The sequence below is a fragment of the Neodiprion fabricii genome, chromosome 3, assembly GCF_021155785.1.
Source record: "Neodiprion fabricii isolate iyNeoFabr1 chromosome 3, iyNeoFabr1.1, whole genome shotgun sequence".
Classification (NCBI taxonomy): domain Eukaryota; kingdom Metazoa; phylum Arthropoda; class Insecta; order Hymenoptera; family Diprionidae; genus Neodiprion; species Neodiprion fabricii.
This window is the reverse complement of record NC_060241.1, coordinates 23,069,403-23,096,331: the sequence shown is the minus strand read 5'-3', so window position 1 is coordinate 23,096,331 and position 26,929 is coordinate 23,069,403. Positions and strand designations below refer to the sequence as shown.

At 39.1% G+C, this 26,929-nt stretch overlaps 1 protein-coding gene across 10 annotated transcripts in view; it reads left to right on the top strand.

The window, feature by feature from the left end:
- Nucleotides 1–26,929, top strand: part of LOC124178436 — a 134,091-nt gene that overhangs the window by 97,948 nt on the left and 9,214 nt on the right. For 8 of the 10 annotated variants that reach the window (XM_046561759.1, XM_046561758.1, XM_046561757.1 and 5 more), the window contains 4 exons: nucleotides 11,539–11,830; nucleotides 23,888–24,244; nucleotides 25,030–25,242; nucleotides 25,401–26,292. In XM_046561759.1, coding sequence (XP_046417715.1) covers nucleotides 11,539–11,830; nucleotides 23,888–24,244; nucleotides 25,030–25,242; nucleotides 25,401–26,292 — 1,754 coding nt within the window. Of the gene's footprint in view, nucleotides 1–8,305; nucleotides 8,416–11,092; nucleotides 11,831–22,825; nucleotides 22,920–23,887; nucleotides 24,245–25,029; nucleotides 25,243–25,400; nucleotides 26,293–26,929 lie in introns of those variants that run through there. The other 2 variants (XM_046561765.1, XM_046561766.1) reach the window with 2 other exon arrangements.

Below are 26,929 nucleotides of genomic sequence, written 5' to 3'. Positions count from 1 at the left end.
ATCGCTTACGTGGAGTTCTTGGGCTAAGGCTAATTAAGAAATATCAAAGTCAAACCGTCATCCGTCGCGAAGGACCGAGTTCGCTAAATCGCTGACCGTTCAAACATTCACGTGCACGCATTTCGCAGCGGTGCAGAAGTTTGTTATGAAAAAATTAGACTGTTGCTTCCGAGTTTCGCGCGAATAGTTTTTGAGTGGAAATGTATTGAGAACTACTCGGTTTCAGGTTTCCTTAGCCGATGCTAACCTTAGACGTCTCGTCTTATCTTAATTTTATTCATATTATGCCTCATGCATAAACCGTGGATGACGTGGGCATAATCTTTCGGACGAGATAGAACAGATATCTTCGATTGCACCCACGTAAATTTTGGTTATCGCCCGGTAATGCGAGAGGGGGGGGGGATGAAAGGTAAACTCCTTTTTGGAATTCCAAAAAATCCACTATTACGTTCTATTCTGTTCCGAACGTCATTTGACGCTATCGACTTGAAATAAAACCTTCAACATCGTACAAATAAAATCCGTAAGGCATCGCTCTGAAATCCAATTAAAATCTGACTATCCTGGATTTTTAACTGCTAAAAAAAGATGTTTGAAAAATTCCAGCAATAAATTCTCGAATCGTGGACGACGTACGAATAGATTATAACTCGCGCAAAATCACTCGGACCCAAATGCATCGGCACTCGGTATTAAACCCTGAAATTACTTTCATTTCGTAACATCTCACGAGTAAAATAACAATAATAAGGTAACCGGGAATTGAACGTAACATGGAACGCACAACTTCGCAGTGTTCAATAGTCACGAACGACAAGCATCGTTATACTTCTAAAATTTTCAACTGGCTATCCAGTCTTCTACAGTGGCATCAAAAGGTTTTATGCCATTGAACAAATCAAGTAAACGGTAAAATGTTTCGAAGACAAGAAGACTATCAGTGTCTTTTACTTGGTTATTTACGGTATTTAATGGCAGCAACGTTACAAAAACTTTTAACCAGTATAGGATAACTAATATAATTATCATACGTAACGTAACATTTGACGAATGAATCGGATTTCTCGAGTTGAATCACCGTTTTATAGGCTATACCACTTCAAGCTTCACAATTTATTGCGTATACATAATATGTAATGTGTAACTCTCACAACTCACGCGTCTCCCATGATATTATCTCATAAATATTTCTACACAACGTTTAGTTACGTATGTATCACTTTTTACATGCAACATTTAAGTACATTCTTTCGAACATCCGTGTAATATTTATCGAAGTAAATCTTGGCCGCTGTACCCTGTATCACACCGCGCCCTTCGTCATAGGCTAATCCTCCCGGCTTCAAGGGCTCGAGTAACGAAACCATAACGCAAGACTCCTACACTTGGATTATATATGTCATCGACATCCATGCGTCGAACCTAACACATTATAGATACGTTCGATAAACTATAAGGTTCGAGAAACCGGCCACTCTTCCGCTTTCAATTTCAATTTTGACGTAATCTTGTCTCATCCCAGGCGACAGGAGATCCACGATCATACTTTGGTAGTTAAAAAAATCACGGTTACAGGTACCCACGGTTGTTGTTGCCACATTCTGTACACGTACATTGTTGTTTTTATTCCCATTTCTTGAGGTTTTCAAACGTTGTTTTATTCGCGGTGGCGATTCCCTGAACTTGTCGGATGGGCAATTAATTCTCGTAATAAAAATTAATGTTACACCTACCTAGATCATCACTGTTCGTACAGCGGAAAAGGTCGTCATCTTATAGTTTCGCATAGCTAGCCTGTAAGACCAACGTTTTGAAACTGAACCACTTCCGTGGCTCTACTTCATAGTTCCGTCGTCGGAAGTGAATCGCGGTTAAAATATGCGCCATAAGTAAGTAGAATTTGCGCTGCGCCCTGCGGGCCACTCGAGTATCAGATACCGGAAGCGTATTATGTTCCCGTAATCGGTGTACGTAACGCATACATTCGTGTTCACTCGGTGACTATACAACAGCACACTCTATTTCAAAAGCAGCGGTTATTCTAGAACGGACCTAACGATAAGACGTGTAAGAAACGCAACAACCATAGTGAAACATGAGTAGGATTTTCTCTTGTATCGTTCAACATTTTTTCACACAGACTGGTTGGCAGGTCTCATTTTGCAATAGAGCTAATTGCGACGATCGACGATCTGAAATGAAATAGGAATAAGGTGCGCGAGGTAAAGGAATCTTCACGTAATGTACGTTGTACAAATTAACAATCGTTTCCAAATGCTGCGCTTACAGTTAGAAGTTTACATTGTCATAAAACGTTGTAGGTTTTGATGAAAGCTGGATACCTGCCCATTTTCCACCATATCTGTCTTTGTGTGTTTTTACCATGTCACATCTTTTTCTTGAGTATATTCACACGGTCCTTTAGGTATGCCCTTTATCTAACTACAGTTTGTTTCAAAAATACACAAAGCCCTCTTTGTACATTTACCCCTGACATTTTTCGTAAGTGCCCGCATGTATAATATTTTACCCTGAGAAAGTAAAGGAAATTTCTTATTTTCTCATCCTTGTTTGACGAGATACGTCGATGGATATTCCGCACGAAAACTTTGGTGAGGTCGACGGTTCTTTTTTCTCTCCTTCAGACTCTTTTTTCGTGGAACAATTTATGCCCTGCGCCTTTGACCGTCTTCGACGAACCGAAGGTAATTATAAAAGATGATTTAAAACAGACTTCACGTTGACCCATGCGTGGATATCTTCAAGTTACAATGTTCAGGTCAAAATCATCCCAAGTCGAAAGGAAGTCGAACCCAAATTCTTCAACGCTCTTCTCTGACCTAGTAACTTGGATTGTGCACAGCGTACGGCAGTTTAGGAAAAATATTATTCTTCAACGCCGCGTTATATTTGTTGTTGTAACCCTGTAATAGAAACAGACAGAAAAGTCTCAGCTTTTCACTAGGATGTAAGACATTGATGTCGAATGCCGCTGTATTTGATTGCGAAATCCGCACGTGAACGTGTGAAAAAGTCATCTTGAGTGAAAACGAATAATTGGTTCATTACTAGCGTGTGTGTGTAATTATAGGTACAAGATTATACACGCAAGATGCGTAATGCCAGGGTTTGCCTGCGCGTCTCTTAGTCTCATCCCAGATGTTCACGCAGTCCTTACATCCGTCAGTTATTACCGTTTAGACTTATTACCCCCTGGTGCCAATAAAATTTTACAGAATACTACCGCCAGTATTACTGTGCATTTATAGTCGATGGCGCACATTGCGCAAGCCCGTTTAGTTTTTACTTCGAAGTTTATACCGCATGCGCCTGGGTATAATAAAACGCGTTCTCTTACGTACGACCTGAATTACAAAATGTCTTGACCGCTTGGTTTTTAATATCGTACACATACGTATATATAACGAAGTAGAAACTGTCGATGAAAATGGATTGCGGTAAACTCTAGTGCAATAACTCGTCATATGCCTTGAATTAGAAAGGTTGCGCAAAGATTTGTGAAATAGATGGGATTACGAGGCGAGCGTATCACTTTTCCGCGAATCGTATCAAAGACGAGAATGCGAATGCAAAACTACTCGACATGCATTTGCACGCTAGATGTGCACCGTTGCTGCTGATACTGATGCCGCAGCACCTTGCAAACATCTGCAAACTCTCTCGCAGACCAATGATTGCGTGGTATACCATATAGCATCTGCAGTAATATTCTCCCGAGTATAATTGACACCTCGATGCTAGAAAATATCGTTGGTACACGTAATGATACGACTTGAAGTTGCGTTCGGTGTTTGATATAAGTAGACGCTGTCTTCTACCGTGTGAAAAACATTGTGCAAGTGTTGCAAAAACATTGTCCACATCGTCAAGTGATCCGCCCGTAAGACTGAAACGAATATCCGAAAAAATTTGCCATCGAAATCTCGGAAAATTGAAGATTCAAACCAGTAGGATCGACTTGAAACTAATTTCCATCCGGCTGATGAAAAATTAACCTCAACGAGCAATTGCTGGGTGAAATATATTGAAAGCCTCCCCTTGACCACATACTCGAAAGCACTGCACAGTCGGATAACGCTTCGATTTCAATACACCAGTCACATGTGCACCTCACCTGGATATGAAAAGTCGTAAGAAATATGCCGTAATGGAACTGTGGAATGGTGGAAGGAATGATGCATGTGTTGGCAGTGGGGTCTATGGGACAATGGTCTCCGGCAGGTAATAATTTCTCGGCTCTTTCCAATCCCTTCGTCTATCAGCAGCGAAGTAATTGAACGCCGTTTGAACGCGAACAAAAATATTTTTTTAAAAATTGGTACGACGGACAATTTTGAAGTCGCGATACGACATCCGCCGAAACGTGAAGGAAATCGCTTGCGATGAGTTTCTCGAGTGATCAGGAGTTCTATAATTCGATCACGGCTTACGTTCATCCCAATAATTTATTCGTTCTTACACTCGCGTATCACGTGCAGCCTAGGCATCCGTGTATTCGATAAACGTCGTGTAAATCGTATCCGTCGCTACTTGGTGGAGAGAGAAAGAGAGAAAAAGAGAGAGAGGGAGAACCCGACGAGTGAAGACTTTACGAGCGCAGAAGAAGGAGAACTTCACCGGGCATTCTTACTTCTTCCATTCTGATTGTGAGCCCCTGGGAGCTACCGCAACTCCGGTGTCATTCTTCCAGTTCTCTCAAGCGAGAACCATGAACCCCTACTGCATAGCAAAAACCTTTCTTGATTAAATGACGTGACACGTTACAGGCGAACTTTGCGACAAGCATCGACTTTGAAAACTTACCGATACCTACAGGGTGTAGCAAAAATCCAGGATCCACGCGAATTTATCACATAAGTTTAGAGACTCGCGTAAAACTTTTGCAAATTTTGAACGGCATGTGCCGATTTCTAAATTTTCTCCAGTCGCGAGTTTTGTTCACTGTAAATCGTGAATCATTCGTTGGCGTTAGTGGTCACGACCTTGAGGGCGTACCCTTCTCTGAGGTATCCATACCGATATGCATCTGAAAACTTGAAAGTACGTTAAACATATAACTTGAACGAAAATCATTTTCACCATGAGCCAAAGTTGAGTTATTCTATTCGTCATAAGGTTTATGATTCGACGGGTTTGTTCCGATCAATATCGGTACCACTTTTCTGTATCCTTTTTGTTTTCGGAGACAATTTAAAGGATTGATACAGAATTAATACACCCTGTAGATGCTAATATAAAACTGCAGCTTCCGCGGTATCTGCACGTTTCCATCTCGACGTTTCTGCAAGCTCGAGCGGACATCAAAAAATGAACCTTTGATCGTTTCTGGAGTGTATAAATACACAGCGAGGAGAAAAGCAATCGGCTTATCTTGACACGTAACCAGTTCTCTTCGTGCTCGAAGAACCCGAGGAACGAGAACACGGAACAAGAACAACTCTTCTATTGTTGCAAAAGATAACATGTGTTACATACATTATGTGTAACCGGACGTTTTACGTGAGGGAATTTTAGGGGGTCTCAATCTTGATCTCTTCAGAAAATCTTTTCGCCATCTCATTATTTCACGTTAAATACAATATTAACTCTATAATTTTCCATCTCCGCTCTCTCAAAACTTCCGTGAAAAGATCGGATCGTTTGCAAACGAACTCGGAAGAAATTTTTCATACGCCCTACTTCCAAATTGACAGTGTTTGTAAAGCAGCTGACTTTTGCCTCCTGTGGACTACTTGGGGTATTGCAAAACGCCTCGCATCATACCACGGCTTATAATACATTCCGCACAAACGATGAGGTGCGACTTTAGAAAGGAAAGATATAATCGAAAGTTGATATAAAATAAGGAAAGAAATTCTGGGAATTGGTGTAGAGTCATTGCGATGTAAGCGAGTCTGGAACTGCGACCTAGGTTTTTTACCGTGCGCCTCAGAGAACTCCTCTGTATTCAACGTTGTGAAAATCATTGTAAAACGGTATACTCTGTAAGCGCAAAACGGAGCAAACGATCCGGCGTCCACCTATCAATCGACGTCGAGATAATTAACGAAGATTATCGGAGAACCGTTGCCTTTCGAAGTTTCACACGGTGTTCAGAGTTCATGCTTCTCGCAGTATCTCGAACAGCAGCGTTACTTATCCTCGTTGCAGGTTTTTGACTTAGCTGTGTGCCGAGTACGTCAACCTACCACAATTACGATTAATATTGATCTTAAATTTTCTGTCGTTCTCAAATACTCGCATAAATCCAGTTGACTGAGATTCACTTTCTCATCGATTTCAATAGCTTGAGAATTGCTTGGGTATTGCGATCTACGAGAAAAAGTTACGTCCGGTCTCTGCTCTGATTGATTTCCGGTCGGAAACATCCTTCTGTGTATTTTCATTAGAATCTATTCGACCGGCTCGAATTGTACAGGAAGTAATCACTTTTGTTGCAGTTCTTGATGTCTTACGTTTAAAATTCTCAACTTCATCCCAATTTTTCCCGTCTTCCTCCTCGTTTGTCGGGCTCGTTACAGTTTTCGGTCAGAAGTAGAAATCGAACGTAAACCAGTTTCAGGTATTCATTCAGGCTCGGGATGACTGTCAAGTACGCGTAGCCTGAGCACACGTCCGGATATCTGTATAAGATACAGTGGACGTCGATATTACGGGCTACGTAAAGAAAACTTGAGTACAGAAAAAGATACCTGCTCGAGAAGAAAAGAATAATACGTTGCTGCACACCTATAATGTAGGCATTCAATACAAACGTCGAGGAGTACAACCGAGTTGCTAGAAGAGTCCCGTTGAGTTGCAGGATAATTCTTCATGCGCCTCCCTTCAACCATATCTCACAATCAACCAACGTTAGATACCAAGGAATATACGACTTGACGTACCCAACTCCGCATGTACGTTCTTCTATAATACCTACGTATACCCGCTATCGGAGTCAGAGTTACAATCGGAAGTCTTGATTGTGTTATACTTTTACTACGTTTTTGCTATTTTTTTTTTTCTTTGATCCTTTATATTCCCTTTCTCTCCCGAAGCACATACCTTCAATGACGAGGGAGAATTTCGAGAGTCGAAAAGTCACAATCGTATTTAATCGCAATTCATCGTAAACGAATGACCGGGTTAACGAACAACATGAAATTCTTAAGAACGAAAAGTCGAAGTAGCCGAAAACGATTCGTGTACATGCCAACTGTTTCTTACATATTCACGTTGACTTTTCGGGATTTACATATTACCAGGTACTTTTCCAGCTTCTGCTTTCAATACGTCATTTATTCATTGTCCGAAACAGTTTTCCAGTATTTTGGCAAATTCAATCGAAAATGAAATCATACCAATTACACTTTTACAACAAATGACTCATTTGTGCCAATGATTCGAAGTAAGCACGGTTGTTCCTGCATCATTTTCAATAACCATTATCCTCTCTCACGTACGATCCGTCGAAGAAAACTTCACGACGCGTCTCAGAATTTTTGTCAATTAGTTTAGAGTAAAAAAAAAAAAATCAAATAAAAATCAACACTCGCGACGCATTTTTCATCCGTTAAAGCTTAAAAAAATATCGCAGCGCTTTCGTCAAACGAGCGTATAAATTTCAGGATCAAACCTTTCAACGTGGCGTATCAAAACTTGAAAAAATAAATGTCACCTACGTCTTACGCCGCTTACGTGTATCGTTTATAATATCCACACGTGACAGTGTAGGTACATACGTAAGCCTGTATAACGTATACCACCTCCAACTGTTACAGGCCTACCCATTACAGTATGTCATACAACGTCCAACGCACGCACACTGGACAAGAAACCATATGCTCGTCGTATAAGTATAGGAGAGAAAAACTTGTCGGCGGTGTCTGCAAATTCCGCAGCCTCCTCGAGCTGTTTGGACCCGCGTCCTCCTCCCTCTCCCTCCCCCTCCCCTTAGCCTTCCCCCTCTTCTTCTTCCCGCTTCCCCGCTCCTTCGGTAAAACTTCTCCATCGAGCCAGCGGGGTTCTGAACCGTTCAGGCGGCGCACTCCAGTCTTGAATGCAATACTGAGGCGTATGTACGTACGACGTCTCTGTCGCGACTCTACGGTTTTTTTCAAAAAAAGAACAAAAAATAAAAAAAAAATAAGTAAAAAATGAACGCGCGGATGTGTGTGACCGTTTGTGCGTCTGCGATTTAATTGTTATTACGATTATTCTTGACTCGATTAATACCAATTTTATAATACTCTGTATAACTTTAAACGATAACGCGAAGAATTTCATACAGTGTGGTTTTTTTTTTTTTTTTTTTACCTTTGTTCTTAGTTGTTGTAAAATCTTGAGAGTGCGGTGCAGAAATAAAAGTTATTCAGGCTTATGGATGCATGTATACATGTATATGTATATACAGTAAATATACCAAGTTCATAATATAATTCCTTGGCGTAAATTCCTGAGCAACAGGTGGTGGTTGGTAGCTCGGCTCGAGGGGTGCCCATTTTCTCGTTTTTATACGACTAATACGATCCTTGCGAACAGCGCTTTACCTCTGCCGACTTTTATTATAGTTAATCTTTATCCTTATGGTCAGACTACTTGTTCTGCGAATTGGGTCCAGGATTCGATATAATATACCAAGCGGTGATAGTGCAGTTTTCAAGGCGTAGTCCGTGTCCTTCTTTGTTAAACGCTGTTAGGTGCATTCGAATATCTTCCATTTCTCGACTCTTTGAATCACCGGAGTGGTTTTAATTTCCTCGAGTATCACGCATGGATTAAACGATCGTCTCTATTATGATCAATTTAGGGTGTAATTTTTCTAATCAGCGAACAGTGTGCAGCGAAATTTTCAGCGGGAATTTGACAATTTTCTCACATCCTACAACTGCTTTTGATCATTTGACGTTTTGGAGCACAGGAGTTAAATCTACCGTTATGAAATTATTTGTGAAAGTTATCGCTAATTGTTTGCAAGACGTCGAACGCAACACAGCTTCTCGATAGGTGCAATAGTCATTCTATTTTAATAGTTGTTCACTTCGTAATTCCATCGTTTTTTCGTCTCTACGTACCGAAGGGCTTTTAAACTCCTGACCGCCAAAAATAATGGTTACTATTTTATGGAATTTCCCACAGGCTGTACGTGAAGAGATTGAGGGCGGGATAGTATAAATTTCGACATAATACTGACGGCTGATATTATCGACGTTGGTACAGTGCCTTCTTGGTTTAAATAAGTTAATTTAGGCACGGTATATATGATATGGAACACGATAATATACCCGTGTAATTATACATGTATATGTATATATATATGTATAAACGTAACGAGTGACGTGAAAAAACCGTCTTTATATCATTTCGAACCGTGTTTTATGTCTCAAAATTATCTGTGGAAAAAAAAAATAATTGTTCTTTTACAAATCAAATCTGTAGTTCTCGACTGTCAGAAATATACAGTTTCCACCGACACGTACGCAGAAGTTTTGCTTATTATTTTTAACGAATATAATAGCTAATGGATAAATTTTATTTAATTTTCCTAGCGTGCTTACACGTTCCACTCTTTTCGCTCTCTTTCTCTTTCTGTCTCTACTTTAGGTGATTTTTGGAATTTCTATGCCTTAATTGGTCAATAATAACTAATCAACAATAAGTCGCTTCGTCGTTTGTCTTCAACACAAGTAGTTATAGTGAATTTTGAAAAGTATAAGAAATGCCAAATCGAAATATAATAAACGAACTGTCAAAAATCAGAGACATGAATTAAGGTTCAAGATTATCTGATAGTGATACTCATTTTACTTTATTAAGAGTTGAAAGACTACCATGGTCAGGAAAACATTTTGGCTGTCGTAATCCATCTAAATTGTTAATCGGTTCCAAAAAATGCAGGTCAAGACCAACACGCTTGACTATTGAAACCGTACCGAAACGAATTCATTTTGCTGATACGTAACTGAGAATTTCACGATTTCTATAAACTGCACTAAATTTACAATGTCAGCTGAGCTTCGATTTCAATTACTGATTTATTCCGTTGATCTGGTAAATCAAATTTTTCATCGAACAAAAACATCACGTGACTGAATTTTAATTTTACACTTCATTTGACAAAGGTAACGGCTGTCAATGTCCTTAATCGCGCTATCGCCGAAAGAAATTTTTTTCACGTATTCTGCAGACCTACGCGTGACTTTTTACCATCACAGTTCATGCTCATATAGCGTTATCGTACACGTTTGATAGTTATTCGGAAGTACAAAGAACCGCAGCGTCGCCCGAGGTTTCCGACAAGCTTTATATTCGCCATTGAGGAATCGTTCTCATTTTTATAACACCCGTGTAATGTATAACGTTTTGCGTTTCTCGTTTCGCCCACGCACCCCGACAAAGGTACGATCTAACGTTTGACCGATTATCTAGTCGTAGATATACCTAGATACAGTAGATACATTCTTACACGTAGTATACACACGTAAGTATCACGCCGGCCGGTTAAGTACAGATGCGTGGGAACTAAGCACTTCCGCCGGTACAAGATTAAGTTATGCAAGCGAATTTCTTGTTCGCTAACGCACACTGTACAGTTGTTCCTCTACGAATATACGATTTTCTTTGCCATGAAATAATATCCCGTCCCTCTGATTTCTCTTATTGTTATACCTCTCTCGAAATTATTTGATTTAATCACTCGAATAATAACATCAATGAAATCCGTCAATGGCTCTTGGTTATAGTAATTATTATTACCACTGGAATGTACGGCTAGGTGTTGAAAATCCTCGATCGCGTGATATGGATGTAAAAAAAAAAAAAACAAGCTTTGCCATAATTCGAATTTATCATTTCCGTATGCTCAGTAATTGGAAAAGATTTATCACACAGGCGTTTGGTAGGGACAAAAGTTGAGCAATATTCAAGTCACTTTTGGGAAGAATAGCCACGAATAGAGGAAATGGATTGATCCAGTCATGAATATTCATAATTTTCACTTTACCGACGGTTCAGGAACCTCCTTGTTCTCTTATGCATGGAAGTAGATCCATCGGCCATTCCTTGGTGTAAAATTGAATCGTTGACACAGGTGTGCAAAAATGCTGAGAGAGTGTGAAATAAAAATAAACAATGATAATGAATAATCGAAGCTCCGGTCGAGGAGAGGTTTAAAGCAAAGGTGGCGCGGTAATAACTGTTCGACGTTCGTTTAAAAAGAATGTTGCGCTTTCTTTGGTGGTCGGTGGTCGGTGCAACGAAGAATTAACACACCCTCGGTCGAACTTCGGTCATAAATCCGTATCGAGAAGTGGATAAGACGGCAATGGCAGCTGAAAAGACTTTCGACCCTTGAAAGTCCGTCGGCTCGACCTAATACACGTCGTAACGAAACGTGAACGCGAATGTAAAATGAGAGCGAATTAAGACCAGCGAAGACCGCAGTCTCTCGATTAACCCTGCTGCTGCTGCTGCTGCTGACTGACTCTTGGCTATCGTAAAAGTGACCATGATGAAGTTCAAATCGCTGTTCCGCAGAGGCCAGCAGACACACCAGGCGAATCATCCTGGAGCCGGGCCCGGGGGCCAGGGCCAGGGCCCTCTGAGACAGGCCTCGAGCGCCTCCTCCTTGGAGGGAAAGCCGGCTGCCGTCTCGAGGGCCTCAAAGGGCGGCCCGGGGGGAGGAAACAAGGCCGCGAAGATGCAGGAGCTCGAGAGAGAGGTCGAGGCCCTCCAGAGGGACCGGGCTACTCTGGAGGCCAGCCTCCAGGAGGCAGCGAACGCCGCGCACCAGCTCCATCAGCTACGCTCGGAGCTGACGTCCGTCAAGGTGAGTCCGTCGAGTTAACAATAACTCCTGTTAAAATATGTTCCTGTTGTTTCGTGCGACTGAAATTAGTAACGTTAACGTAACGGAGATCAGATTTAGAATGACTTTGGAGGTAAGAGTATATTTTCTTTATCGTGGTTTACTATAAATTTCGCATATTGCTCGAGATGCGGAGTAACGATTTTTCCCCAACATGCATCGTTGCCGTACCTAACGTTAATGACTTCATACTATACAATATTATTCCGAGGACGATTCGGCCCTTGCATCAACGAGTTTTCGTTTACCTGTGTATACAACTGATTGGACAATTCGTCGAGATGGTTCGTTTTTGGGGAGAAATTCAGGATAAAATATAAATAATACAATGCGATAGGATGATGGCGATATCAATAGCACCAATATTTTAACCTGAAGGTGATAGGGTGCAGCCCTGCCGAAACGTCGTTCTAATAAATTTTTCCTCAAAAATGACTCATCTCAATGAATTGGCCCGTCATTTAAATTAACAGAGGTCGCGAAATTCTACATATCTATGTATACAACTTCCGTACTTTGCCTTTTTTTTCCTAACCCTGGAGTAAGGAAGTCGACTGCGATTACAGACCGATATTTTATATTTTATTCATTTTATTACGAGATAATCGTACGTCAGGTATTTATCAAGTTATTGTATTCGTAAGCCACGAAGCATCTAGTTTAAAGTGCAAAAATGGGTAATATTAGGACTATGAAGGAAAAATTTATAGATACCTGTCAATGCTGCGTTTCAAATCGCTTCGAAATTATTTCACATCTGTTAGATTCGTCTGATTTCACGATGATGGATCGTTTCATTTGAAAGACTATTTTTGTCAGAGTCACTTGAACACCGTTATTAAACGTGTGGGCATTTTTAAATATTCAATTTTCGAACAATGCATCGATATTAACTATGGAAAACTAATGCCAATATTAACATGATTACGTTGAACAAAAAAGAAAATTTTATACTCGAGTGACTGTAGAACATGGTCTTCTCAATGAGATTAGCCACTGCAGAGTAAAATTGTAAGCATCTAGTGGATGTTTAAATTATTAAGCGATTTGAAACGAATCCAAATGATCCAAACCCTTGTTTGAAACTCCTGTATTGTTATTCGCTATATTTTCACAGAGATCTTCGTAGCTTACGCGCACGTAATAATCAGACATGTATAAAAATGTTTGTGACTACTTCGTAGTAAAATTAATAAAAAGTATCATTTTTTGTCCACTTGATCACAAAAATTGGACCAAATCTAGCAGATCATAAAAATTGCAACGATATACATATATTCATACATGCTAAAATACATTTGTGCATAATTTATCATAAATTCCTTAAATTTAATTACTCGTAATATTCGCCATTACCTTTTCTTGACGAAAATGAAAAATTCGACCCAGTTTTATTTTGATTTTCTCTGATATATATTCAGATAAATATTGCATTTTTTATTTTTCTTATATAATCACGGAATTGCATGCTGCAGGTATTATATGTGCGGATTTATTCCAGGAGAGTTGAATTACGTCGGCAGGATACCGCGATCGGTTTTCTCTATAATCGTTCCGCGCAGATGATACGATATGTTGTAACGACCGGTCTATCAGTATTTATTCAGGTTGCATCATACCAGCAGCTGGAGCGAGAAGTTGTGCAGGAAATTCGTTCGTTTCAAGATCTGAGGTGTCTTTTTGAATGGTTTTGTCAAATAATCGAACAGGTTGACAAGCTGGCTGTTTCAAATTACTTTCGAACAGTTAATATGACGAAACATTAAAGTTTGACGGGTATAATTATGACAATTAATTTTCAGAAATGGACAAAAAACGTTCATCCGACACTGCAGTGTCTTTTTCCAAATTCCTTTCACAATTATAACGTTTGACGTGAATTATCATTGGTCATATTATCTCGTGCCGTCCAGCGTGTTACGAGGTAAAAACTTTCTACAATATAATTGGAGAATAATTTCAAATGATCTTTTTCGACAAGATTTTGTCTGAGAACTGTTTCAATTGTAAATCCATCCGAGGATATCCATGAATCCCAATAAGTAAACTCGTATAAAGCTAGATCGTCACGTAAATTCTTAATAAAAGAAAGAAAAAGTCTAGAATTTCTTGAAATCGAACCGTGTAAGTTCCCGCATGCTTCCCCCAAGTTCTCAGGTACTGCGACATCGTTTTGAAATAGCTGAGGAAAGTCTCGCACATATTCGGAAAAAGTGATCCATCTTTTTAATGGTTTTCCGTGTGTCTTCTTTTGGAATTTTGTTGAATTTGTATAAGACTGGAATGACCGTCGAGATAATTCCTACGACACTTTGAAACTTGATAAAATTCATTCTGCGCATAAAGGAAAGATTGGTTTGCTTATAGTAACAGTCTGTGTAAGCATACCTGATGATACTAGGTAGGTGCAGAGGTAAGACAAGGATTGCATCACCTCACATCACAGCAAACTAGTACAGCGCGAATTGAATAACTATGCGACTTTGCTTAAAATTAGCATGAATCAAGTGACGCGACCGCTTTTTCACGTATCGACACGAAGAGTAGGAGTAAATACATGTATAATAATATAATATACGTCGTCGCTTCTTCCTCTTGTTCCATTTCTTGTTTCACTTTGTTTCACCTTGTTAGTGACCGAGACGGATCATCACTCATTTATCACACACGCATGTATCGTATCATGATTATACAAAGTACCAAAAATCAAACTATCAAACTAAACTTTATCAAGTCAAATGACACGTAGATTAATTTGAAATGCGGATTGATTACAGCGACCAATAATCGGCCGATACAAAAACTGTAATTCATGTCAAGATACTCGTACAAGTATCTCGTATTAATTTTGAGTCATCGTTTTTCTTCCATCTTCTCTCTTTTTTGCTGTGGCTAAGAAATGCATATACCTATGAGACAAACAGGAGATTTCGGTCAGACTTTGCGCACCTAAAACTTTAATGTACCGCGTATCAAATTTATGTAATCAAAAGTTTTGAGACGTCGCTAACTAAGCTTGTATCGTATGATCGTATGGTTGAATCAAAGAAAGTCCATGATCAAGTCGTGAATTCACTGTGCAGTTTATGCTAATCAATTAACCATTAGCTGATTCACTAAGGTAAGCGATTTTGGTTGAATTTGTAAATGACGTGATATCATAATTGAAATTCCTGCAATACGAGTGTCTGACACACGTTTTCAAAACATTTCTTTTGCTCAGCTTGAAATCAGATAAGCTGTCATTACACGACACTGATCAGTGGTTTCCGGTTCGCGCATATAAGGGTATACAGTCCTTATACACACGTATCTACGAGCTCCGGTATTCACGTCTGTACAGGTATCCAGACTAAAGTCCTTCGAAACATAAGACTCTGGTCTCTGTTTTACGAGAGGCGAGAATTGCATACCTTATACCTACACGATCAGCGAGTTTTTGCACGGCAGTTTAATTCAGCCAAGTCGCTGCGACACGGTATTCAAAGTTTCGTTCTTTGTGCGAATTGAGAAACAGCAGCAGACGATAGTATTCAGAATAAAAAATCATAAGACGTGTAGTAAAACGGGGTGATAATCGATTGAGAATCGGCGAATGTACGAATCAATGGTCGACTAAAAATTTTTCGAAAATTGTTAAACTGTCAGAGGGTTAATCTGTTCGATGTAAAATTTTTCTTAAACTTGAGATTATCCAGAATATGAGCCTCCTGTACCTTATATATATGGTAATGGTAAATATTTGTACAAGACGGATACTTACGTACAGTTTTTATCCACCCTAAATTTGGAGGAGCACCTCTTCCAGAAGGAAAGACACGAGCCAGAAGCACGATGCACGCGAACGCGGTGTAGGGAGGTGAAAAAATACCTAGTCAACTTACGTAACGCGTCACATCTAGGTATGCGACAGTGTGTGACGGTATGTGACTACAAGTGTCGTACTTGTAATACCAACAATACGGACTGTGAATGCAAAGTTCGGAGAAGAGCACGTACATCTACTTCTGAGATGCGTGTGTTTTTGTACAATACCACGCTTATCTTAGACTCGTATCGGTGAGAATTTTCTTTCGAATTATTGTATTTTCGAATAATTACGCAGTTATATTCAGGAATACATTTTTCTACGGCGATAATTCATCCATTCGATGCTCGTTGTTGTAACTTTATGTAGAAATCTTCTGATCTCGGTGTAACAGTGCAGGTTACACATTCTCGCGGAAATATCACGTCACGCGTGTTACGTGTTCCGAATATCAATACAGTAATTACGCGATGAACAGTCGAACGTTTTTTAACCTCCTTTCATAATCGTCTCTGCACTCTACGATTTTTCAAGCATGGAGCTCTCTCTGGCTTTTCTGATACGATTTCTCGTACATCGTGCGATGAGATGTACGGCACTGTAATTTTTAGGTGTAACATGCGCCTTCGAATCCGCGGTTGTTTACAATTATTAGGCCGTATCACATATTATCCGGTCATAAAACGGCCCCACCTATAGCTATACCTCTGCACGTATCTCCGAGTCTCGACGCTGATAATCTTTCCGAGAATCGTACGCGGTCCAATATCGCAACTTGTTGTGTTTTCCCATGGCACACCCGAAAGAAATCCAGCGTAGGTATATAGCGTAAAGTTGCCGAAGAATATCACCGGCTGGAAAGTTTCATGACGTCACCTTAGAACCGCCGCTCGACTTGTGATTCTTCTTTATTATTACTCTCGTTTCAAATAAAGGAAGATGTAAGGAATAGTTGCGGTTTGAATGCGGTGTATTTTTTCGCCTATTTGCACTTCAATCGTACTCATAACCACATTTTCCTTGGAACTATTTATCCCACGGTTTGGAAAAGAGGGTATGATGCGAGATTGTATGTATTAAAATGTAAAATTTCAGAGGTCTTTCACATTCTGTTGAGATTCCTTCAAAACGCTTGACACGAATGCGTTTCAGACATATCTTGGAAAAAGTAAACGCCTATGTGCGTGACGTGTAGGGCTTACTTCGAGGAGACGCGTTGCGCCTACGTTTCGAGATAATTACATCCACCACATAGACACGTGAAAATCAAGATTAAGCAAACGATTACTCACCCTGAAAAAAATATCACCTTGTACATTGTTTCGTCTGCTTAGCGCAGTAGTGTCGGAAAAGTGCTTTAATTTTTATCGCTTCGCAGAAGTACGTTACAGCATTATTACATCGATCAAATTTTCTAGAATAATACAAAATAGACGAGGAAAAACATTGAAATTGACATTGACCCGCTTAACGAACAATGAATCACCTTTCCAAACTATCGTACTAAGAGTAACTAATGAAAAACAATTTTCATGGATCTTGTTTCACAAATAAATTGGATAGATTTGCGATGGTTCGATCGTCGTTATGCGGTCGGTACGTTTGTCGGTTACTGTATCGAAAATATTGAGAAACATCGAGCAGAGGAACGATGTGAGTGAACGACACAGATTGCGAGTATGCGTTATCAATTAACAAAATCCTAGGTAGCCGGCTCGGTTGGGTGTTCATTTATCACGAAGCCTGTGTTACGTATAATTCACTCCTGCGGAGTCTCCAGACGATACCCTGCAACGTGTTTGAGTTTTGAGTTATTTTAATGGCGAGTCCAAGACCATTAAGTGGGTACAAGGAACAGCTGAAACACGAGATACAAAACGGAAACAGGTGGTTCCATCGAGGTTTTCTATTCGACTCGGTGTCTCAGTGTCTGTAGCTGCTCCACCAATTTAGATTTTCTCCCATTGTATACAGGGTGGGGAAAAAGTAACGCCAGTCACCGTGATGTGGTTGAATCGTCAGAAGCACTCTTTGTTTGATCGATAAGACTGGTCGTAACGAGAAGCCATAAAGCAAGCATATACAATGAACGATTGTAAGAACCTCCAAAGCTGCATGTAAGTCTGGTGGATTTTTCAGGAACGGCATCTTTCAGCTTCTGCGTCTCGATCGGCCTAATTTTTTCTTTCTTTCCTCTCCGCATCTCCGCCTTCGTCTATCGTCACGATGTAACGCATGCACACATCTAACGGTCACGACTTGTACAGATAATTTTTTCTCCTCCTCCCTGTCTTACTCTCTTGAACGATAAGACCTGTCAACGCGTCAGGAATTCCACTCTGCATGCTCCGAACTTATAATTCAGCTTGAAAGTTCTTCTCGACGGATGCCTGCAGCAGGATAGATTATTCTCGATCTGCCGTTCTTGCTTTCATGCACGGACAGCCGTGCCTTGATGAAGCGGAGAATTTTTTTTACCTTTTACTTTATTCTGTTGTTGTTTTTGTATTTTTTTTTTTTTGTTTCTCTGTACCAGCCAAAGCCATTCGTTCGTCTACCAGAAAATCAAAATTGTACTCTGAAAACGCTTTTATTAACGCACGTATCTTCCTCGGAGAAATATTAGGTGTCTGCCTGCCGCCTCTCGAAGCCTGCGTGCTTCGTGTGATTGAACATTATGCCTCTACCCGTACAAGTATAGCAATGCCTCTTCGAGCCGCGTACAAGCAACGTGCAGATAATTTTTAGCCCGTCACAGAACGTTAATTACGACCTTGTAGGAGGCAACTCGTAGTCGCCTAGGGAACAGCGACGTGTCATGTAGGTGTGCATGTCTGTCCTTTAATGATTATGTGCTAGACCGTCGCAAATGTTCAGCCAACCATCGTTAGGTATTATAGTCCTATGTATAATCGTCGATATCGAGCTTCCGAATTTCCGTAAAAACTTTACTGCACTTTCTTAAATATAGCAGTCCAATACGTGCAGTGCACGCATACTTTTGAGAAGCTACTGTAAATACATCTCGTCTAGCCTTAACGGTAATAAAAAATGCTACCCAGTACACCAACGCTTGCGTATTGCGTGGTTTTTACGGCGACGGAGAAGATTGACGAGGCAGGATTTCTTATTATCATTCTTGTATACATCGTGTACTTTTTACTATTTAAAAATTGAGAGCGTCTTGGAATTTTTAAACTTGAACCACATGTGCTTGCAGTGTGGTTTTTTCTTTTCGTACATCATTACACGGCGAGCGAAGAGCGTGATGTGAATACTACTTCGGCGACGTGAAACAGGTTTGCTTGTAATTACGGATTCTTCTCAAAAACACTCCATTGTCTGGGTTAGGGATTCTCCTCAAAATATGGGTCATTGGAACCAGTCGTATTTTGTGGCTTCGTCCGAGTTCCGAATTCACTTCAGAATATGCTTAAAATCTGGATATTACACGGTATTGTATACAGTACGTATCAGAAAGTAGATGTCAATTTCGGTACTCGGAGCTGCGAAGAATTCCAATCGAAATATAATACGTGTAAGAATTTTGTGCACAGACGTTATTTCCAAAAGAAAAATTTGCAATAAAAACCCGCCCTGCTGTTTTTTTTCCTTAAATTTAACTGCTTATAAAAGTAAAAAATATTATATTGGAAGATAAAATACAATAAGAAACGCTTCAACTTTGATAAAATTCTGAGCAAGCACGATTAATCAGATACTGTGACATTATCTAAACGACATATGGGGTAACGTCAGCCTATAGAATAAGCTACGCATGTGACGCTTATAGTATACGCGATAGTAAACAAATTGTCTGAAAAAATCTATAATTTTGGTTTCTCTAACGGATAAGAAATAATTTAACATTGCCTGAAATTTACTGCCTACCAAAATACACTTGAGTATCAAAGTTATATGGCGGCAATTGTTATGACTGCAACATGTTGCCGATTACATTTTTACATACAAATTTATATCGTAATTGTTTCTTCGCAGCGATTTCAAGGGATTTTCAACTTGAGAATCGTAAGATGTCAAACTGTTTCCAAATCTTTATATTATTACGTGCAGCATTGATGTAAATAATGAGAGAGAAATTAACCGTGAATATTTAAAAGTTCACTACACAAAGTGAACTTGGTTATTCAAAAATGTGGTCATTTGGAACAGGGTTTCACTCAAATTATCGGCCGAATTTAGACTCACGATCAGTGAAAATCATTTCGCTCAAGAAACACGTGATCTGCCTATTAATCATGTGTAATCGTAAATACTCGAATCCAATTTGATTCAATTACTGTCAAATCATACTGAGAATTCGTGCAGATCATAATTTCGAATGTCGCTCTAATTATTTCGTTTTCACTATAAATTACTGCTAAAATTGTATAATTATTTAGCCTAGGTCGCTTTTCTCCTCAGTCATTACCGGTGGCATTGAATACTGAGAAAATAATTTTTCTTCAACAATTCTAGAACGAATGCCTCCTCAAACACTCTACCGTCTAAATTGTAACCTTTCACCATGTGGGGAAATGCAGCTCGATAGACGTTGGATTATATTCAGTGCCCATTCCTGTGAATATCTTAAACAATGGCCAAACTTCATTAACCTGAATAGAAGTATAAATGCGGTATCTGTGTACATGCTATGTACATATTACATATTTCGTGCACTACTTATTATATTGGCCTATGAATAAAATGTGCTCGATATAATGAGTCGAGATATACGAGTACACTTCATACGAAAAACTGTGACGCATTTTAGTTAGACAACACGCGATTAGATCTTATTAATATTGATTTTTAATAGAATTTGTTGTTTTTTTGTATAATTTCTAAATCTTCAAATCCAAATTCGTTACTTCGATGGTCATGTAGATTGCTTACGATCTATAGTAGAATAGGCGCTTATACGTAAGGCAAAAACATAATGCTAAATATTTTCTTGCTGTACCTAAGTGTAGGCTTACGGTAGCCGCGACTGGCGAAGCAGAAAGAGTATAGCGATGCAAATCAGTGGAGCAAATATAAACTTTTGCGAATTTGGCTGACGAGGGTGTTTAAAAAATAGCGAGTAATTATATTCGTATGACGCGATCATATTACTGTGCGTATGGTATTGCATTCGAAATTAACTGCTGTTATGCCGTGTATGTCAAGCATATATATAATATACACATACATACACGCGTGTGTGAGAGCAATGCTCACGGTTGATCCACACTTCGAAATACAAACTGAAATAATTCGATTCCCCTCTTGTAAGAGCACAGTGGGTCCATGCAATCTCCTGCACATAGCGTTTAACTAGGATTAATGTTTATTTTTGGAGAAAACACGAAATTATGCAGTCAAAAGATTTCCTTGATAATTCTTCAAATTCTTAACTTTCTTTTTACAAGTTAGGATCATATGGAATATATTTACAAATTGCTGCGATAACGTCAGTGAAATAATTATACTCACTGTACGTAAAGTTCATTTTCGTTTAAATTCTGCAGGTCACACTGCAAGATTCAAACAAGTTTCAGCGACACTATCTTGCGCGATTCGTAAAAATCTTTGTCTCAATCCACTGTTGCTGACTTGTAACTACATATTGTACACCTACAGATCGAACTTCAAGTGATGTCTCGGAATTTAAGAAACCGTTATAACCACAGATTGTCGGCGATGTAGTTTCCAATTTTGCAATCTGGCATGTGGAGACTCGCGTATGCATACCTTTAATAGAAACTCTAACGATATGCATCAAGAATTGGCACGTAAGCACTCCGTAAAGTATCGAACAATTAATTTACGAGTTAAAAGTTATATTTTAGTACCATATATTTTGCAAAGTTGATTACAAATTATTGAATAAAACCATAGCATGGAAACGATGTGAACTATTACGTCAAAATTTTTGGGGGCAATAAGAAAGGCTAATTACTGCATTATTTCATTCATAAATTTAGCTGCCATTACAGTTTTGCTACGTTATGTTGTACGTCTTCATATGCTATTTGCATATAACACTAAATAGATGTGACATATCAAAATGATGTTACAGTTGACCCTGTAACAAATTCGTTACTTTGAGACTTGAATAAGCTGCCTGAACCTGGTTTTATATCGTCTTACAGGGCATAGGGCTACTGAGGGCTATTATCATGTAAGCATCGCAGCATTCGATGCATCCCCTATCCTGTATTTTATTTGCGAGTAGCCAGTTTCCGCGAACATTACCACCTTGATTTATTTTTTGCCATGCAAAATTCAAACTATCAAAAATGTCTTACATTCGGTTTGAAAACGTAACACGATATACACGTTCCATCATTTTGAAAAGAATTATATCAACCTCGACACTTGTTTATAACAATTTTTAAATTCGATTTTAGAATTAATTGCCTCCCATTAGGAAACCGCCCACAATTCTATGACCTAGACGAAATTATTAACTGGCTACGTGACCTTCTAATAATAATAAGTTCTGATTTGTTTCGAAAATATCTCACTCGTTAGAACTACAAATGTCATCTCATCATGTAATCAATATTCTGATCGTTACAGTTACCAGCTAAATCTTGATTTCGGTCGTTTACGAAGTACAGCGATCGAAAACAGCACCTTAAGTACATTTACATAGCGACCAGAGGAAAAAACTAAATTTTGAAATCTTGAAAAAACGTAGCTTCCGTATCGTAAAATCTGTTTCAATCGGACATGCTATTTTGCTTTGTAATTCAGGGTCGAAATTCTACGAATTTACCATTATGATTTCGTAAAACTCATGCCATTTCCTTATTTCTGTGTTAAATGAAAATTGATTGGAGTGTTTTTTTTTTGTTTAGATTGCGTATAAAATGGGACTGTCAATTTTTTTTGCGTTTGAGTTTCGTGGGCTGTAATATTCGGGGATATACATATGTATACGTCAACGTTGAAATCGACTAGGGCACTCCCTTGAACGTGATTTCGAATACGAAACCGAATTATTTCAAACTTAATGATGTCGGATGTGAACCGCGCGCAGCCACCTTCACGTCGCTCCTGCGTGAAGCGTCGACGCACGCGTCGTGTCGAGTCGGCGTCGTCGCCCCCCCTCCCCCCCCCCCCCCTCCCTTAGTACAAGCGATGTGAAAAAAAAGTATGGACCAGGTGGCGCTGCAATGTTTACTAAACAGAGATCACCACCAATGGAAAAGTGAAGGAAACGAGATGAAGAAACGTTATTTCCCACTGTTGACGGTAAACATCAACTATAATTATTGCCGAACGTGTTCTGTTCAAGACTAGGGATTCGCTGGTTAAAATAAAAATTGAAGGAAAAATAAAAGTCGAACTATCGTAGTAAATAAGTTACAATCATGAGAAGCCTTCCAAGATTTGCCGCACCGATGCCTGTTTACCCGCCGTCGTATCATATGTTACTTACAGAATCTAATATCTGACTATTCTATCTATTCGGATTTACGAGATGCTATTGAATTGTAAAACATCCCCAAAAATTCGAGCGTAACGTATATTTTTGTAACCGTATGCCGATGCCGTCGGCCTAAAGATACTTATAACCTCAAACGCTTGACAGGTATATAGTTTACTCGCTCTCGGCGTGGCCACAGGCTCAGAGAATACGCCGTATCTAACCAGCGTTAATTAAAAGTGTGTCATTTTCTTGTGGTGCCAATACCTTGACTCGTACTGCAGAGTCTTGATTTTGCGGTTTACCTGCTTATTGATACCCACGCGACGATGTCGCTGTCTGCAACCTTCGTCTGCTGTCTCAAATTTTGCCTTTTTTTTCCCGGTATATTCATTTCGAAAGCCTTTACGGTTCAAGAATGTACCATTTTTTTTTTTTTTCATTACTTCTACTCTTGTCACAATTATAGTATATGTACATTACGCAATAAGAAAGAAAATAAAAGTCATGATAAATGAGAACCTAAAATTCGACCAAGACTACTTTTTACGTTCAGATTCCTTTGAAGATACTTTTTGATTCAAGATTCATGTCCATTGCTAATTTCTCATGCTTTTCATTATACAACCACCTATAATTATCTTGTCCATGTAAAACGGCACTTATTACTCAAATTGCGGAATTCCCAACAGGTTGTTGATTCATAGATTATGCGAATGGAAGATTCTACAACTTACGTTCGATGTATTTAAAGAAATAATATAAAGCAGTTTTTTTTTTCACATATTTGCAGGAACAACACAGCGCAGAATTAGAAAGACTAACAGAAGAGAATACCACACTTCGATCACGTCTTAGAGACGTGGCGCATTCTCCGTTGTCTGATACTGAGAAGCAGCAAATTCTGTTGGACGCTTCCAGGCTTCATAATTCGGCACCAGCGTCAATTGCGATCACTCATGATGATGGCTCTCCAGCTGGTAACACTGAAAACACATGCTCGACACCTGATTGGGACAAACACAGTTCTAGTTCAATGTCTGAAGTATCAGTCGCTTGCCTGCAGGACAAACTATTGCAGATGGAAGAGACCCATTATAGTACAAATGAGGAATTACAGGCTACTATCCAAGAACTTAGCGATTTACAGGTATGGTAGGATATAGCTACTTGCATTCTACTTATTTACATCCTGATAATTGTATTTTCATTCAGTCTCAACTCATTTGCTATTACGTCACCTATACAGATGCTGTACATATGTGAGGAAAAGTTTCCTGTAGAGTTAGAATGCAAAATTTGCTCTGTAAGTGATTATGCTGCAGCAAGTGTATTTCTTATAAAATGATATTAGGAATTGGCTATCCTGTGTAGTTGTAATTTACTTTAAATTATAAATTTTATGTACCAGAGGCTTTGAAGCATCTTTGCACGAAAACAAAGACAGTCCCTCTAGTTTGCCACAATCTTGCATCTGGCATAATAAAACAAGTTATGATAGATCGCATTCATAATATTTCTTGTTGCAATCAGTTCTATTACGAGCATGAATCTCATGCAAGGAATCCATATTAAGGTTTCAATTATCATTGATAGAAATATCATGTGATCGTAACAGCTTAACACTTAAATAATGTTATGCACATTGATATTGTGCACATTTTCCATAGTTCGAGTAAGTCTTCTGTGAAGTACCGCTTGCATATTCTTAAACAAGTTCCTTCGCATCGAATTCTATGCGTATAGGACAGTGATAAATCAGAAAAACCAGGAATAGTTCGGGAATTTCGTTACTCAGGAACCAGCATGTGGAATTCTGTAATACTACCGAGAAAAATGTACCAATAAGAAAAGGATAACACAAAATTCTCTATCTATTCTGGAAAGAGGCCTCATAGCCAATAATACTAAGCAATGATTTATTTATGTTTGTAGGCTCAGTTGTCGGAACTTCAAACTGACAATGAAAGGCTAACTGAAGAAAAAGGTGTCTTGCTGGAATCGCTTTGCAGACAAACAGAGAAATTAGAAGATTCCCGATCAAAAGTAGATACGTTGCAAGGACTTTTATTGCGAGAAGAACAGCCGGAAGAGACACCTCATGGGTACAATACAGAGCGAGAACAGAAGCTTGTTGATCTTCTAAAGGTAAATCAGTCAATTAATATGAATAAAGTGTTGGAAGCAACGAAAACCATGTTTGACACAACTCGCGAATATTTAACAAATTTTCGAGATAATACTTGAAGCTTTATGAAGAACAATTTGACACTTTTGCCACAACGAAAATATTTTTGTGTTTGCAGAGTGCCCAAGAAGAGCGAGAATCTCTTCTTCAGAAGCAAGAGGAACTGACCTCGGAATTGAAAAGTCTTCGATCCACAGCTGAAGCATCTGCAACAGAAGCAGAACGGCTTACAAAACGTGTTCACCTTTTAGAGTCTACTGTTGATGCAACTAATGCAGAACGCAAACAACTAGATGCAGAACTTGTTGAAGCACGCCAAGAAGGTTCCAGTCGTACAATTGAAATAAGCAGATTAGCTACTTTACTGGAAAATGCTAGAGCCAAAATTGAAGAACTGGAACAAACAAGACAGTTTGAAAGTAAGAGTGAAGCAGATGAATTACTAGATGCTGCACGGAGAGAAAAAGACACGCTTGAAACACAGGCTGCAGCTTTACAAGAACAGTTGGCCAGGTCACACTGTGACCACGACAGATTGAAAGACCAATACTCTCAACTACAAGAAGAGTGTAAGGTCACTCGTAACAATGCCAAATCAGCAATTAGTGACTTAGAATATCAGCTTTCCCAGTTGAAAGAAGAAAAAAATTCATTGAGCACAGAATTGCAATTGGTCAGGGATACATTGGCTGAATTGCAAGCTCAGTGCCAGCGGCACTTGGAAGACAAGCGTGAACTGAAAGCAGCATTGAGCGAAGCTCAGAGGCGAGCAAATGACGCTGAGTCAAAGAAAGCTGATTTAGAATCTGCGTTAGAAGATGAGAAACGACTTAGGCAAGAGGAGAGCACAGAGTGGGAACAATTCCAGACTGATCTTTTAATGACTGTCCGTGTGGCAAATGATTTCAAAACTGAGGCTCAAAGTGAACTTGAGAGGGTTGTTATGGAGAACAAAACCCAAAGGGATAAGCTGAGGGCCCTTGAAGCTCAGCTTGACAAACTAAATAAGGGTAAGTCGGCATGTATTTTCCTACTATCTTCAAAGTATGTTGACTGGTACAAGTTAGAATATTATGAAAGGTGACATAGGAATACAATGTGAAAGTCTGTGATAGTTAAAGTTTTCCAGGATACATTCACCTGTATTGCACGATCCCTTTGGAGTTACAAAAAAAATTTTTAGTTTCACTCTGTGAATAATTGGTTATTTCATCGTGTATTCGATTAAGAAAAAAATCTTTGCATCTATTTATTTAATATAGTATTATAAAATTTTTTCCCACCCCTATATGCAGATCATCCTTTGTCAGTAAGATTGTCGGAATCAGAAAAATTGATTCAATTATGATAGGGTTGGCTGTTCAATCTAACAACACTAGACTCGACGATAAATTCTATAAATTTCATTACTTTTTAGCTTATTAATATGCAAAACTAAAGCTTATGCATATCGATATTACAGTAGCCTCTCTAACTATGTACTAATTGATTGTAATAATCACTAAAAGTTGACTATATGTGATAAATCTTTGTTGAATACGTTTGCGTAAACCTATTATAAGAATTTTTGTCGAAAGTGCACTCACAAATTTTACTTATTTATCTAACCATGTTAAACGAGTTGATGTAAATTTTCCATAAACTCAT